This window comes from Miscanthus floridulus, chromosome 3 (assembly GCF_019320115.1).
Source record: "Miscanthus floridulus cultivar M001 chromosome 3, ASM1932011v1, whole genome shotgun sequence".
NCBI classification, from domain to species: domain Eukaryota; kingdom Viridiplantae; phylum Streptophyta; class Magnoliopsida; order Poales; family Poaceae; genus Miscanthus; species Miscanthus floridulus.
This window is the reverse complement of record NC_089582.1, coordinates 43,240,198-43,257,456: the sequence shown is the minus strand read 5'-3', so window position 1 is coordinate 43,257,456 and position 17,259 is coordinate 43,240,198. Positions and strand designations below refer to the sequence as shown.

The window sequence follows — 17,259 nt, the reverse complement described above, 5'->3', positions numbered from 1 at the left end:
CGGGAGTGCTCGGCACCCATCCTGAAGTGGTCGCCACCACTGCAGAATCTCCCGACACCACTCTTGGCATGCTCGGCATCCCTCCAGAAATGCACGACACTCCTCCTGGAGTGCTCGGCATCCCTCCTGAGGTGCTCGGCACTGCCCTAGGAGTGCTCGACTCTACCGCCGGAGTGCTCGGCACCTCTTCCCCAGCGTCTCCACCACCGTGGATGACCAAGTGATTGACGACAAAGGTGTTGGTGAAGCCGCCAGCTTCCCCCGTGCTCGGACTGCTCCGATACCACTTGTTGGCCCACAGGATCACCGGCTCAGGCGAGTGAAGCACTTGCCGGTCTTGCCGAGCACCCGCTAGTGTTGCCGAGCACCCACTAGGCGTGCCGACCACGAGTAGGCGTTGTCCGTCCCACTCACTATGTCTGGAGCTAGAAGAAGAAGGGAGAACAGAGCAAGCAAGCACAAAAAAAACAAGACACCAGCGTTGGCCGAAGCCCTGTCTATGAGATGGAAAATTTGAACTCTATTTACTGAGTTGTTGTGTATGTCTATTTATATAACTCTATCTATCTAGTCCCAGTACAGCCCACATGCTGTAACAGTAACTAGATAACACTGACAGGGTTGACTCTACGTCGGCCACTGTATGGCTAATGTGCTGCAGGTGAGCCGTACGGCGCCTACACCTGCAGCGGCTACAGTATCACAGCAGGGGGCCTTTCGGCGCCGTCTTCCCTTGCTATGTTCACACAAGGTAACCGTAGATTAGCTAAGAGAGGTTGCCTTCTGTTGCTGCCAGAAGGTTGAGAGTTGAGGTACCTTTACTTCAGATCCATGGAGGAGAATATATATAGTATTAGCCTTCAGAGGTATTTACATTGGTGTTTAGTGGAAGAGTTAGAGAAGCCAAATGAACCTTCGCCCGTTCGTGTCCATGATGACTACCGAAACCACTTGCATGAAGTAATAAAAGCAAGTTAGTGGAGAATAGCGTACATCAGATGTCCATGACAAACTACGGACATGATCAAAATTGTGCTTAAGATCGGACTGTCTTAATTTTAGAGGTGACGTGGCTTAACGTGGTTGCAGAGAAATCAAAGTTAATGATCTTTAGTGGGTTCCATACTTCCGTCTATATAAGTTATGTAGACTCCTAGCATAGACTAGTACATGCGAAGCGACCGAGTCAGACAACTTGCACATTAAATTATGAAAATAAATCCAATTTAATCACAATGCCATAAAAACAGAGCAAGAATGCCACTGGTGCATGTGCACTTATACAAACATAAAAGATAGCTATTAAAGCTTTCTTCTAAAGAGAAATTCATTTTGCCAAAACATTACAAGGTGCAAACTCAAAAAATAATAAAGGAAATTGCACAAACATACTCCTGTTCTTCACGACGGTAGTTGCTAACACGAAAGAAAGACATACTATATGATACGATCATGCACTTGGCACTATTTCAACCCACATTGGTCAGGTTACTCCCCGAGTGCGAAAGCAGCGGCGTTGAAGCTGTCGGAGAGGCCAGTGCCGGTCTTAAAGGTGACATTCTCCGGCGACGCCTCTGGAACATACACCTCGACCACACTTAGCCACAGCATCAGCTCCTTGGTCTTGACGCCGGTGATCTTCCGCAGCTTCCCCTTCTCGGCGAAGGCCGTCACCTCGGGGGCGTATGACACGGTCTGCTTGATCTTCTTGAACGTGTGCTCCACCTTCTTCTTCCGCTGCACCAGCCACATGAACCCTGTGGCACGGTTGTACCCGAATTCCTGGAGGTCCTCCATTGGAAGGAGGCCCTTGGGGAGGCCGAGCTCCTCCAGCAGCTCCACGGACTTCTTCCTGCACATGGCGTCGTCTCCGCTGACGACCTCTGCGCCAGAGCGGTGGCTCTCGATTTGGGACGCCATTGGAGCTAGCTTTGCAAGCAAATGGTGATTCTAATATGAGAATGTGTTGTAAGCAGGTGAATTGAGCTTGTTGTGATGAACTGATGAAACATGAGGCGAAGGAGGAAGCTTTATATAGAGCTCTCAAGGCCCGTTGTTAAGTGTTAATAGTCTGAGGACTGACCAGAATTCAGAGGCAACTCGTGACCCTCGCAGGCAGGTTAGCCATATCTGACTTCTGTGACCAGCAAGCATACTCTGACGCACAGATTCACTGACCTAGTCAAGAGATGACCAGCAGGCAACCAGCTACTAACACAAAGTCTCATCAGTTGGCACACCACGACCACATTCAACAATCCAAAAACTGGCAGCCGCAGCTGACTGACACGCCTTGGGTCTTATGAATCTGAAACCAGGTACGAACAAAATTGCAGGATTTTCAGTGATGTGTCATATGGATATATAACTTGTAAGCTTCAGTTGGCATGTTACGTTAGCCAATTTTTATACTGCATCATTCATTACCCCCTTCCCCCCAAAATCCCAAAATATAAGCCATGATTTGACTAGGTACTATTTTGCAACCTTTTATGGCTCCCTCAATCCCAAAATATAAGCCATGATTTGACTTGGTACTGTTTTAAGACCACACTTTGACTGCTCCCTCAATCCCAAAATATAAATACGATTTGACTTGTGCAATCTTTAAGAGCACAATTTGATCATTAATTTCTTATATTATATATCATTAATTGCAATAAAAGCTTGATTATTAAAAAGCATTTCTAAATACAAATTCAATGCAACTTTTTTGTGGTACATTTTTCATGCTGATAAACTACTCCCTCCGTCCCTAAATAACTGTCATTTTCGCTTTCCGAGAAATAACTTTCACTAATTTTATATAAAAATATTAATATTTATGGTACATAATTAATATCATTAGATAGATCGTTGAATCTATTTTATAATAAATTTATTTGGAGATATAAATATTGCACATATTTTCTTCAAATCCAGACAAACTTACGGCACGGAAACCAAAAACGACAGTTATTTCGGGATGGAGGAAGTAAATGTTGGTGAAAGAATTATGAAGTTTGAATATTAGAATACATGTGCGCCTTATAATTTTTGCACGAGGATCAGAAGTATTCTCTTATATTTGTGGCAACAAAATTTTGATCATTATAATATTCCATGTTGAAGGGAATATATATATAACTTTTGCCCAGATTCAATGGCTTGAATAGGCTATATATTGTGGTGAACTTGTAATAAGTTCAAATTAGCATAGCAATTTTGGGCAAACCCAAGCCACTGTATAAGAATTGTCGTTGAACAATTTCCTTAAAAGCATTGGTGCATAGAACACAGTTTTAACTTTGTATATTCATCATTTTACTCTTATCATATTCAGTCTATCCTTCAACAAAAAGCCGAAAATAAAACCTTGTGTTTAAGATGGCAATAGCATTTCCAAGGCCACTTGAAAGCCTGATGGATATCTCTATAACCTTCCTTTTATTTGTATTCTCTACTAAAAACTAGAACTATTTACAGAATACAGTTCCTATCATCTCTTAAGAAAGAAACAACTATTTAGAAAAATTGCAAGAGACTGAGGCCCTGTTCGCTTGAACTTATCAGCCGTACCGTTTCAAGCGAAATAACAAGTATTTTTCTCTCACAACAAATCAGCATCAGCATCAACCGTTTTTCCAACCAGCCAAACAGGGCCTGAGATTTGTTTTACCCATGGCAAATTTTCATGGCTGAAAAACGTATGCAAGTTCTTCATTAAAAGTCAGAGAAACATTATTCATTATTGGTGTTGGAAAATCAAGAATGTTCTACCAAGACCACCTTCTTCCTTTTAGATAATAGGACCACCCATTTTGATCAATAATGGGATTGCATTATTCCACTTTCATAGACTCAATAATGTTCTTGAGGAAACATCAATCTTATCATTAAAATTCTATGTTACATACTAAGTAAAATAAAACATTATTCATTATTGGTGTTGGAAAATCAAGAACTAAGTTTTTATTCCTTTGCTCTGTCACCTCCCCCCTCCCCCCAGCTTGGTGACTTTTCTGAACGAAGTCAGAGAATCTGGATTGCAGTTGATGCTGCCTCTTTCACTGATTCTACATGTCATCTTGTCGATAGTTAGGCAGGTGTCTGATCCCCACACCGCCATTGACTCCTACTCCACAGGTGTTCAGGTGGCGATGAGGAGGGACATGTGCACATGCCACAGTGAGTTGAAATTGAAATGTGATTTCTAGTTACAATGCACATAAACTAGAAATGGTTTAGTCAATGATTGTTTTGCCACTCTACAAATTTCTTTGGTAACCAAACACGATATGTGTATTGCTGTGTTTAGTTATCAGTTGAGTCGTCATTTGATGCTTGGTGGATTGGTATGTTATAGAAACACAAACACCCTTCGAATTCCTACACTACTGCGGTATTTTTGGATGCAAGGTGGGTTGGAATATGGATATGAGGTAGGCTATGATTTGGTTAAGAAGATTTCAGTAGCATCCCCTTGCCTTTTTTTTTTAGGGTAAGTACCATCCCCTTGCTTGGATGCAACTTTGCCCTTTGGGTTTGGGATTGAATCAAGAAAATGGAAAAGACGGAGGAAAAAAACAGTTTAAACTTTGGGCTGGCTTGGGCATGTTTTTCTATATTGGGCCCAAAGTAATATCCAGCCCAGAAATCAGCAGGCCGAACTAAAAATATTCACGCCAAATTTTTTTCTAATTCTATTCTAATCAAAATATTCACTCCTGCCTTGAACAACCCGAACCTTCGCTCCAGTGCTTCAGGTTCAGGTTCAGGTTCAGCCAACCTCGCACATGGCGCGCTGCTCCGTCGCGAAACCGTTCTGCGCCACCACCGCGACTCCTCGCCTCTCTCGTCGCGGCCGGCATCTCTCCGCGAAACGCCACCACCCCGGCCATGTCCACCAGTAAATCTGGGTTGCCGGCCCTAAGCAAACCGGCCAAACCACCGCCGCCACCTCTCCTCTCGCGTCCGAAGCTCCCCGTCCCCACCAACACCGCCACTGACACCACCAGCGGCAAGGATTGCCCCAAGAAACCACCGCCGGAAGCTACTCACTCGCATCCGTCCTCGTCGGCCGCCGGCGACGTGCTCCGCCTGATGGACGCGCTGGGCATCCCGCCCGACGAGGACATCTACATATCCCTCCTCAGGGAGTGCGCCGACGCGGCGGAGGTGGCCTCCGTGCACGCGCACATAACCGCGCGGTGCGCCGCCGACGGACTCCCGTCGCCGGTCGCCAACCGGGTGCTGCTCTCATACGCCGCGTGTGGGGATATCGAAGCTGCACGCCGGGTGTTCGACCGAATGCCCACGAGGAACGGCATGGCGTGGGCGACCATGGTGTCCGCCTACTCGGATGGTTGCTTCCATCGTAAAGCAATGCGTCTGTTCGCACACATGTGCCACAGAACGCTGGTCCTGGATGGTGATTGCTGTTCCCATGTCATCGTGGCCGTGCTGCGGTCGTGTACTCGTGTGGGCGAACTACGTCTCGGCGAGCAGGTACACGCTCTCGTCATCAAGAAAGGCAGGGTCCGCAGCGACATTGGTAGCTCGCTAGTGCAGCTGTACTGCGAGAGCGGCGGTCTTCACAGAAGCGCGCGGCGAGTTCTCGTGACGATGATGCAGCACCATTGTCAGGAACCAATCCCTGAGGCGGCCTGGACGAGCCTGATCACAATGCTGCCACCGAGATGGCCAGCTGAACGAGGCCATCGACGTCTTCAGGGACATGGCGTCCTCATGCGTTCCAAGGAGCAGCTTCTCCCTGTCGAGCATCCTCGCCGTGTTCGCGGAGTCACAGAACCAAGGGTGCTGCGGGCAGCAGGTGCACGCCGACACCATCAAGCGTGGCGTGGACACGAACCAGTTCGTTGGCTCTGGGCTGGTACACATGTACGCCAAGCAAGGGCAGCTGGCAGATGCCGCCAGGGCGTTCGAGGCAATCGGTGGCAAGCCTGACACCGCGTGCTGGAGCGCCCTAGCCATGGCGTATGCTCGCGGCGGACGGTACAGAGAGGCCACCAGAGTCATGTATCAGATGAAAGCTGCCGGGGTGATTCCTTCTGAAGAGATGGCCGATGCGGTCAGGTTGGCCTGTTTCAGAAGATCGTGAGCTACTTACTCTACTAGTTATTAGTACCATTGACATTGGGTGAAGTTTGATTGTACAATTGTGTTAATCAGACGCCAGCGCACTGCGCACCTGCTGTGTCTGATTCCAATCCTTTTTCGTCTCTTTTTTTTTTTGCCGAATCCAACAACCGCACTCGAGTCGAGTAGTATTTGTCTGTAACAATGCTGCGGTTACACTGTACAGTATTTGTCTGTAGAAAAAAAAATAGCTGCGCCGCCACAAAACCCTGTACGGATAGCAGTTGTAAACTGTTTGAGTTACTATAACTAAGGCCATTTTGTTTTAGCTCACAGTTTGTTATTACAATATTCAAGCTTAAATAAAGACAGCAATTTGTCTCCCCAATTGCTATCTCACGATATGCAAGCTAAAACGCTCAAAAGGAGGCGAGAGGGTCCTCTAATGTGTCCCAATCACCTTAACTGCCCAGACAATCCGACTAATAGTAACAGAAACGCTGTGGTGTGGGCGTCGTCCGTTCGGATGCTGCCTTCCCGGACCTGCTAGCTACCTGCCGAACAGGCCTGTCTACTCACCTACGTCTCCCCTATCTCTCTCAAAAAAAATCTCTCCACTCCGTCTCGCGCCGTCATGGCTTCAGTGAGGCCGTCCGCCTGCCCCACTCCACCTCGCCGCCGTGGCCATCCCCTGCCACGCCCCATCCTACGCAGCGCTGCCCCACTCCTCCTCGCCGCCTCGGCCATCCCCCACTGCCACCCCCCCCACCCCCACCCCACCCCAGCCTACGCTGCGCCACGCAGTGTCCTCGGCCGCACCCCACCCTAGTGACACCAGAAGAAGGTCGCCGTCGGCCGAAGACACCATGACAGGAGCCGTGGCGGGTCGTGGCCGCGCAGTGATGCCGTGCTCAGGTATTTCAGATGTATGTTATAAGCGTTTTATCTGGATGTTGCATGTGTTGCAATGGCTATATACGCATGCAGGGGCAAAGCTACGTTGAAGGTTGTGGGTGCCCAGGCACCCATAGAAATTTGAAAAACCACTATTAAAAACAAATTTTCACCATGGTTGCAGATCAAATTTTTACACATATAAGAGAAAGGCAACCCCCTCTAGTTTGCTCTGTCTTCGCCACTGTACGCATGTTGCAAGCGTATGTTTCTCATCTGGATGTTTTAAAAATAGATATGGATGTTGCATTTATATGTATGTTGCAAGTGTATTCCAAATGTTTCAGGTGTTTTCACGCGCATGTTGCAAGTATTTTATCTGGATGTTGCATATGTTTTGAAATGACTTTCAAGCGTTTTTTAGGTGTTTAAGTGTTTCAGACGTATGTTGTAAGTGTTTTAGCTGTTACGGATGTATGTTACAAAAGTAGATCTGGTATTGCACATGTTGCAATGAGACACACTTGCCGCAGCTGTTGGGGTGCCGCTGAGCGGGCACAGACGGTCCCATGTGCATGCGAGTGGGAAGCAGAGGGGGCGCAAGCGGTTCCCGCGCGTGGTCTAGCAGTGCAGACGACATCCATGTGGCGCGGGCACGCGCAGCAGCATGTGTATGCGCGAGCGTCCGTCTAGACATCCGGGTTGCGTGTCCCAGCCCGTGTCCCTAATAGTAATCAGTTAGGTATAATTTTTGGGTGCATATTTTAAGGTACCGTATACCTTTTATTTAGGAAGTGTCATAAACCAGTCATTTTGTAATGTTGATTAGAATATGATTTAGGGCGTTCGTAGATGAAGTATACCATTGCAGCAGCAGGGAAATTTAATCGTCATACGATTAACCATTTGAACTCATGAGGACATATCTCCTGTAAACCGATATCTCTGTGCAATCTTACAGATTCATTTAATCCACAACACGTTGCTTGCACGTGAACTTTTCGTAATATCATCAGTACAGAAACCACGTCCAGTCCAACATACTCCCTCCGTTCCAAAATATCTGTCGTTCTCGCTTCCCGAGAAACAACTTTAACAAAATGTATATTAAAAAATATTAATATTTATGATACATAATTAGTATTATTAGAAATATCTTTGAATCTAGTTTTTTAATAAATTTATTTAGAGATATAAATGTTATACGTATTTTCTACAAATTGAGTCAAACTTGTGGCATGAAAACCAAAAACGACAGATAATATGGGACAGAGGGAGTATACCCTATGTGACCCGTCTCATCGACAAAAGCAATTCATTTAAATCTACATGTTACTTACACCGCATATTTCCGCTTACGCCTCAAATTCATCTGTCAGCTTGGCTCGTCTTTAACCCACACGGAGAAAACATGAGCATGCCACTCAAATGCATGAACAATGAAACAAAACCGACACGAGATATTTCTATGTACACCGTAATCTATGGTCAGCTCAACAGCGGTACCGCTCATTTTACACCATGAATATACACCGCAACATGTCATTGTTCTCTTACATTAGGAATCGCAGGGACCTGATCAGGGTAATCAGATAACTCTACGTTGAGGAAGCTTGAGAGGTCGTATGGTTCCACGGAAGCAGCGGTGTTGGCTTCCATGACTTGGGAGGGCATTGTTTCTGCCTGATCAGCCTCATTCAGCAATAAACTTGACATCCCTGGAGCCTTCGAGCTCACAACAGTGACTTCCGCCAGCTCTACTAGGTGCTCTCCGGTTGGCACGATAGTGCTGGGGCTGTATTTTGTTGGTTCATCCTCCCCCTCATTACTGTAGAGCACATACTCATGATATGTAGGTGCAAACTGCAATGCGAGAGAAAACAGTTAGCTGATACAAAAGTTGAAACTGCACTCTGGAAATTGGGATACAGGGAGATCATGCATATGCTTCACATCTGAGACCAGGATGAGCTGTGAAGAGAATGATTGCTAATTTACCTGGTGCACAGTGTCATGATAGAAGTCATTGAATTTCATCGCGTGAAGAAGGCTTCCCCTAAAACCACCAAAAGGGCGGGCATTGGAGCCAGCATATTCCTTGTAGGAGAAGGCAAATCGGTGCCCAATGGCTGCTATGAGCATCTCAACACATAGCACAAAGTTCTGGAGATAGGCAGCTTTCTCAGCATTTTTTATGAATCCAGATTTTGCAGCAAGGAAAACCAGCACACCCTGTGAGAAAAGCTTCCAGACTGTTACAAAAGGATTATTTATTTCACTAAGTAACAACAAATACTGGATGGGGTCATTTTGCTTGCAAAACTGCCATTCCATGTAAGAAATCTGAACAGGCTACTAGACTAGTAGTGGCTCACAAGTAATTCAGAGAAAGAAATGAACCCTTACAATAGACTTTACCTGCCAATACGTTAGAAACACAACTGATTTGATTATGATGAACTTCGGGACAGGGTTATAAGGCTGAAGTAGATCTCTGCATGCCGCATAGAATAGTGCAAGAGCAAACAATGCCATAGAGTATGAGATTGTATAGATGATAGTTATGTATAGATAGGACTGGTTGACACTGAAGTTTCCATCTTCGTATTTTCCTTTTGCGTAAAGTATGAAGGTGATAACAACCAAGATTGGTTTTAGGATCACAAACTGCAGACAGCCTTGTTTACATCTCCGTATAAAACGCCTGTCAAGAACACAAAAGTCATAGTCCATGAGATAAGGTTTTTAAAGCATGTGGACAGTACAAAATTGTTGTATTGATCATTTAATCAAACAAAAGATAAATACGCACCCATCTAGAGGAATAGCTGATAAACAGCAAGTCATCAGGAACCATGAGGGTTTCAAAGATTGCCCATTCAAACTTACCACCACAGTACCAGGACCTCCAACCCATGCCAAGCAAAGTGAAAAGAAATTGTAGATGACCCAAGCATCATAGCTGAAACACAATTGAATCAAGTTTAAACATGATTCTAGATATAGCGCCTCTTATATTAGCAAAAATTTGTCAGGGAACTGCAGAAACAATGAAAAAAATCAACAGGATGCATAACATTTGAACTAGACTATCCTGCGTGAACCACAGCAGGAGGAAGAATATTTAGTGCACCTAATCAATTATCTCTTAACAAAATAAATAAATACAATAACAATAACACAAAACAGTGAATTATCATGCCAGCAAAGCTTTTCAAGAGGACTTAAATTTTGTTCTTCCTCCTCATTTTGGAAAAAAAAAAAGAATCAGATTGGGGCGTTAAGCTTGTTTGTGATTGTATTACTATGACCAATGCTGTTCTGCAAAGTGCTAGTATGAATGTACCTCATGACTCCAAAGTCAGGTGCCATTAGTACAGATGGCCATGCCCTGGGGCACATTTTTCTTTGCAACATAGTTGAGGTCATTTTTGCAAAGACGTTCAAGGCTGAGTCTTCAAAGAAAGAAAAAAAAATCAACCTTTTTTCTTGAAAGAGGTAGACTTCAGTCCTCACTAGTCAATAAAGAGTCTACAGTTCCTATGCAAATGGGCACTAAAAAATGGCTGTTAGCACATTATATGAGCACCAAATAAAAGGTTCCAATTTAAGATACATCACTGTATCTGGAGCATATGTTTTCAAACAAACTATAAATCGAAATTATCCACTTCAGTAAAAAAATAGCAACAGTCTGAGATTTTGATCTAGGTAACTTCACATTTATTGGAGCCACAAAAGAATTAGCAAGTACTCCCTTCATTCCAAATTATAAGATGTTTAGGCTTTTCAAGATACGTTACTTACTTTGTATCTAGACATAGTGTATATCTAAGTGCATACCAAAAGCTATGTATCCAGAAAAGTCAAAACGTCTTATAGTTTGGATGGAGGGAGTAGTTATTGTTAGCTCAACAGTTCAGAGCATTAATCATGGGGCAACATGCTCCAGTTAGTTTTACCCAATTCAACTCAGAGCAGGTTACACAAAGTCAATTGAGCTTAAGTGTAAATAATATCTAAAAAGAACGACCTCTTCTGCTGATATATGAGTGCTGCCAAAGTGATCATAAATACAAGATGAGACTTGTGAGGCATTTTTGTAATTGTAAGATCACAATGGCCAAAGGAAGCATAAATGTCTTTTTTTCTAGGCACGTATTGTCCTTCCAGTGGCCAAATCTCTAACACTGATGCAAATAAGAAATTAATAGGGGTCCTTTGGTGGTACAGTCTAAAGCCCAAAATGATTTTTGCAAAAACACACTGGCTTGCTAACAGGCTATCTACCTCAGACTGGAGGGAAAATAGCAGGCTATCTAATTCAGACTGTAGGAAAATTCTCCCCATAAACACTGGAAAAGAAAAGCAATGGTTACAATAATACTGTCACCTATGTTACCCCACATATCAGCAGTACAAGAACAGTTTACCATTAGTTTTCATTTGATGGACAATTCTTCACAAAAGATCACGAAACATACATGGCTGGATCACATAGTTGTTAGATGGTGGACTGCAATAAAGGTTTCTAGAAGTGATAATGCGTATCTAGCTGAGGTTTCTAGAAGTAGTAAGTTCAGCACTGATGATTTATTAAAATAAAGTACTAATTTGATCACATCTCAACAATCTGATTGGATAAATGTATTCGTGGACTACGAAGATGTCAAAGGAAACATCGTTGTAACTTGCAAGTGTATGGCATTGCTCATGAAGTTAATATCATGATTTCGATAGGCATGCATAGTTAGGAAAAAAACAGCCTCCATGACAATTTTCTCTGTTCCTTGATCCCTAATTGGGTAAGTATTCACACAATTGAACTTCACTTCATTAATCCGCAGGAACTGGCACAGTGGGGAACTCCCCCATGGTTTTGCATCAAAAACCAGGAGGCTTTTCTGTAATGCAGTGCTAGAAGAAGCCTGCCCCAATCCTTCAGAAGCATCAGTGGGGATATTGCTAATACTGTTACTAGTATATTACTGAAGACTTAAAGTTAACATTCTTTTTTTTTTTGCGAACATAAAGTTAACATTCTTTTGAAACTAAAATTCTTGCTTTGGTTCAGGTAGTGCATCATTAATGGTCAAGTATTCAAGTTGACTACTTAATGATTCTAGTGCAAGGGCATTCAAAACTTGTGCATGCATACCAAGTGCCACCAAAGCTAGCAATACTGTGACATAAACAAAAGTTGCAAATTCATGCCCTTCTCACATTAACAGCACTGTTTCACTCAGGACTGCAATTTGTCAATGGTCAAGGTGATGGACCATATCAAGTCACAGGACTTATACCAGATGAGTGCTAAAAAAGGAGGGTTACAAGAGCAGTTTTATTTCATGTATTAGTTCACAATATGAGGGCATCATTATCCATCGTGAATGAAAGCATATAAGTTCCAAGTGATATGAGCGTGAATTAGGTGACACAGGATAAAATAAAATAGGTTTTTGAGTTACAAGTAGTTGACTTACATTTCTCGAATAGAATTGAAGTAGATTGCTTGATGTGGTAAGACAAGGGAAAGAAATGACATCACTGCATATACCTAAAATTTGATGTACTTATAGATAGTTAGAAAAGACATAAGCTGGATACAGAATACATGTGTAAGATGAAAAAAATTAAATGATTCAACACAATCCAGTCATATGATTCCATGCTGACACTTGAAACCAACTATCTAGGACAAATGTTCACGTTCCATGCACAGAGGGTAGACGCCATGATTCATATGCATTATGCTTATGCCAAACCAAAGAGAACAAGGACATGGCACAAATAGTGTAACCAAAACCCTGTGATATAACTAGCTGATCCTAACAGCATGTGGGCAGCAGATCATGCAGGAATCAGAACTGGAAATATCATGTTTATGAGATAATATGTCTTCTTCACGTTCCGATGGTTCCACTACAACAAAGTTAATTTTATGAGATGAGGTAAAGAATTTCTGAGCTAGGGAGCAGAAAGAAAATATAAGCCATTCCACTCAGCACATTGCTTAAACTCCCACAGAGCTGTAAGGTTCAATAGTCCCAAGCATCATTTTCAGCTTTGAGTACACCACCTATCTGTTCACAAATGTGTTTGGTTGGGGGCCTTCCAGGCAACTCCCAGCCCAAGCAGCAATCTCAGGATTCTCAGCCCCAGACCTCCAAAATTGGACGCCTGGGATTCATGCCTGGGCCAGGCAGCTTTGCCTGGGCTCAAACCAAACAGGCTATCACGGTAAAAGTAACTAGGGTTATTGTTGCAGTGGCAAGTAACAAAATTCAGAAAGGTGCTGCCATGCTCCATCCAAAACAAAACATAAAAATGATTCCCCGAAACAGATATACCACTATCAAACTTCAGAAACAGGGACCCTTTGTTTTATTTGAGAAACAATTATCAATACTAAGACAGCTGCTGCAATCTAATGCATACGCAACACAAGTATACACATATATGAACATAAATGGTTGCTACACATGGTAAGCCATTATTGCTGCGTGGAAGCATCAATGAGCAAACCGTTATAGCTACAGCTGCAGAAGATTTCAGTTGGAAATGGACAAGTCACAGTTCGCCCACAAATCACAGGGAAGAGCTAAGAGAGCTGACGTAAACAGCTACGATTCGCCTATAGTAGTATACAGAAGCGGGGTGTCGGAGGGCCCGGGGGGGAGGGCGTACCGGGACCATGAGGATGATGCGGACGATGAAGCGCTGGTGCGTGGGCTCGGCGTAGTGGAGGAGGTGCCGGTGCACGAGGCGCAGCGCCACCACCGTCGCCGCCGCCGCGGACGCCAGCGCGGCGGCCGTGTACGCTGCCGCGGACGCCCACCCCTCCATCCCCTCCCTCTCCCTTGCCGCGCCCACCCGGCTCCGGGGAGAGGAACCCTAGGGGGAGGGAGGCGGCTCGCGGCGTGGCGGAGGGGGCGAGGTGAGGGAAAGCGGGGCGGCGGTGGCAATGTTGTTTGGGGAATCGAGATTCGTGGGGGAGCTGGGCGTCCGGGTGGGTGGGGGTGGGGGTGGGGGGTGGGGGGGGGGTGGGGTGGGGGGGGGGGGGGGGGGGGGGGGGGGGGCTCCTCAGCGCGGTCGGCGAGGACGGTGACGGATGTTTCCGCGTGGCGTGGCGAGGGTCGTTGCCTTGTTGGCGTGTGGAGTGAGTAACGGGATTGGGAAATTGGGATTCGTTTGGGTTGACTTTTGACTGCGGGATTGGGAAATTAGGATTCGTTTGGGGCCAGTTTGATGCCAAATTTTTTTTTTTTGGCAAAACGCTACTATAGCGTTTTCGTTGTTATTTAACAATTAGTGTCCAATTATAGTTTAATTAGGCTTAAAAGATTCGTCTCGTGGATTTCGTCTAAACTGTGTAATTAGTTTTATTTTTTATTTATATTTAATGCTTCATGCATGCGTCCAAAGATTTGATGTGACAGAGAAACTTGAAAAATTTGGTATTTTGGGGGCAACTAAACGGGGCCTTGGGTTTGCGAAGTTTTGACTTTTGACTGCTCGGATGTGAACGTTGAAGTTTCGTCTTGATTTGACCCCGCTAGAAATGACACAACCACAAAAACAAGGTGATGCCTAAAAAGAAGAAGAGAAAAACAAGATAACAATAGCTTTAAGTTAAAAAAATAATTTATAGTTATATATAAAATTCTTGTCAAATATAAATATAGTACGGACATGGGGGATAACTATTGTTCCTCTGTTCTAAATTATAAGACGTTTTGATTTTTATAGATACATTGTTTTGCTATATATTTAGATAAACGTATAATAAAATAAATGCATTTAGAAAAGCCAAATACCTAATAATTTGAAACGGATTAAGTAATAAACAGAAGTATAATAGTATATACAAAAGAAATTTTAAATAGAAAATCCAAATGCTACAATAAAAAAGATGCTAACTTGGCTCACTTAAGTCTTTCGTGGGACAAGATTTAGAAGATCTTAAGAACCTCTTGAAAGAGTATAAGAGATAAGCTGGATGAGAAACACTAGAGTGTTTGGTTTGAAGATCCAATTCACGTGGCATGGACTGATCCAACAGGAAATGGTTCTTGTCTGACAACATCTTTCTGTTGCCCTGTGGGAGCGCGCTATACATGGAACAACTAATTTCATGACGGACGACTCGATCACAAGACGCAAACCAAATGCCATGGCTAGGTTCGGCAATAGGATCAACTGATTCCACATGGCTTCAAAAACAAAACTAAATACATTGTTAGTGAATGGAAACTATAGATTTAGTGCAACCTCTACCCCTTTGACTTTGATCAATTCACGTGGCATGGACTTCAATCAGCTTTGAAACTTTACAGATGTAGAGTGAAATACATGTGGAAAAGCGCTTAATTTTTTTCAAATGCCAAGGAACGATGCCCACGCGCAAGTCCTCCAGTGAGGACTATTAATGGGGAGTGCTAACTCTTGGTCTGATGGTTATGCATTTGACATGCATATTACAAACTCATAAATATGGTAAAGCATTCTTTATTTTGACAAAGGAAACAAAAAGAATGGAAGTGTCGGGTACCATAAAAAGAGGTCCCCTAAGCAGAAACCGAAAAAATCGCTTAGACCCCGTCAAAATCAAAGCCAAGAGACAACTATTGGCTAACCCCCAGCCTTGTCCGCGGCTACCGACTCTCCGCCTTGCTCGAGGCCTCGCACGAAAGGCCTCCGACGGCCTACCGAATCTCCGCCTCGCTCGAGGCCTCGCACGAAAGGCCTCGGACGGTCTACCGACTCTACGCCTCGCTCGAGGCCTTGCACGAAAGGCCTCGGACGGGGCATCAATTCTCCGTCTCGCCCGAGGCCCCGCACGAAAGGCCTCGAACGGGGCATCAATTCTCCGTCTCGCCCGAGGCCCCACACGTAAGGCCTCGGACGCGGTATCAATTCTCCGTCTCGCTCGAGGCCGGCTCGGCAATAACCCCGTCGCCTCTGCCTCGACCGATCTCCCCGACAGAGCGTCGCGTCCAATTAATGCGACCAACCACTCCCGCGACATCAGCCGGACGATGGCTCGACGCAGCAGAGCGGCCGACGAGACGGGAAGTCACATCAACACCATATCGTCCGGGACAGGATAGGGCAGGGGTTACCGGCCGCTGTGCTCGGTACTGTGTCCACGATCGGCGCCCACACTACACTGTGCTACCTAACCCCTGCTCCAGGAACAACGTGGCGTGGGGAGTCAAGTCCGGGTCACTATAGCCTCGGAATCAGTGTACAGGACCAACTACTCCCTCCAAGTCTCGGCAATCCACTTCAGGGTCTCGGCAACCTCGGGATTCGTGCCCACCGAGCCCCCCATGATGGCTCGGCCTCGGCACCGACTGACCCTCGGCTCTTTACGAGGTCAACACACAGCGACCGGCACATCGCTCGCCATGCCCTACGTCAAGCTATCACTGGAGCTCCCACGTCGCATAGGATCGGGTGTGACCGGTGCGTCGCCCCAGTGCATCAAGAACGAGGACCGCTCCGTCGACCATGCCGCCATAGTGACAAGCTACAGGGCTCGGAAACGTCACCTCCGCTCACGGGACGTCGCATAGAGAACGCATGTACCACTCCTATCCCCCCTTCAACTATAAAAGGGAGGGACCGGGGCCATTTCTAGGGACGAGTTCACGAGCTCAAGAGATAGACACAAACGGATAGACGAACAAGCACAAACACGAACATAGACAGACTCACTCACTCGTGCAAGCGACACTCTATAATACGCACGCTTCCCCGCTGCCTGAGATCAACATCTCAAGCAATTCACACCGCTCCACGCAGAGGCCTGGGACTAGCTCCCTCTCTCGCCCTACTTGTAACCCCCTACTACAAGCACTTTGGTGCAAGGAATACAAGATCGATCTCTCGGATTGGACGTAGGGCACCTCTTGCTTGAACCAGTATAAACCTTGTGTCTCTTTGCATCACTATCTGGGATTAGGGGCACGCAGTACATTTTCACTAGTTGGTTGAGGGTCCGCCAGTCCAAAACACCGATAGTTGGCGTGCCAGGTAGGGGGGCTACTGCGTGTCATCTTCGTCATCCCGACAAGTTTTGGATGGCAGACCCCGTGCGACCACTGCGTCTCGGCACGATAATCTGGTTCGGGAGCCTAGAGTTCATGTCTCTAGGATATGAGTACGATATGGTACTCCTCTCACCCAGAGTCCCACCGACCAACGACGACGTCACGCCCTATCAGCCTAGGCACAAGCGACGCCCAGGCCACCGCTCTCATCGTGCTTGCCAGGCACGGCACG

General features: G+C 45.4%; 2 protein-coding genes and 1 pseudogene across 3 annotated transcripts; 1 reads left to right on the top strand and 2 right to left on the bottom strand.

The window, feature by feature from the left end:
* Window positions 1-1,468: 1,468 nt before the first annotated feature.
* LOC136545577 (uncharacterized) lies at window positions 1,469-1,920 on the bottom strand. Its single transcript, XM_066537583.1, has one exon. It carries the CDS (start codon window positions 1,918-1,920, stop codon window positions 1,489-1,491), a length of 432 nt encoding a protein of 143 aa, XP_066393680.1. The 3' UTR covers window positions 1,469-1,488.
* Window positions 1,921-4,775: 2,855 nt separating this feature from the next.
* Window positions 4,776-6,269, top strand: LOC136545576 (pentatricopeptide repeat-containing protein At1g31790-like; annotated as a pseudogene).
* A 2,004-nt stretch (window positions 6,270-8,273) lies between these two features.
* On the bottom strand, window positions 8,274-13,974 carry LOC136541610 (uncharacterized). 2 transcript variants are annotated; one of them, XM_066533584.1, is made up of 6 exons: window positions 13,660-13,974; window positions 12,456-12,529; window positions 9,785-9,934; window positions 9,391-9,676; window positions 8,971-9,204; window positions 8,274-8,835 (listed from the first exon to the last, which is right to left on the bottom strand). In XM_066533584.1, exons 1-6 carry the CDS (start codon window positions 13,816-13,818, stop codon window positions 8,515-8,517), a joined length of 1,224 nt encoding a protein of 407 aa, XP_066389681.1. In that variant the 5' UTR covers window positions 13,819-13,974; the 3' UTR covers window positions 8,274-8,514. The 2 variants fall into 2 exon arrangements, with proteins under 2 accessions (XP_066389681.1, XP_066389682.1); XM_066533585.1 differs by lacking the exons at window positions 12,456-12,529; window positions 13,660-13,974 and adding an exon at window positions 10,319-10,465.
* Between the last annotated feature and the right edge of the window lie 3,285 nt (window positions 13,975-17,259).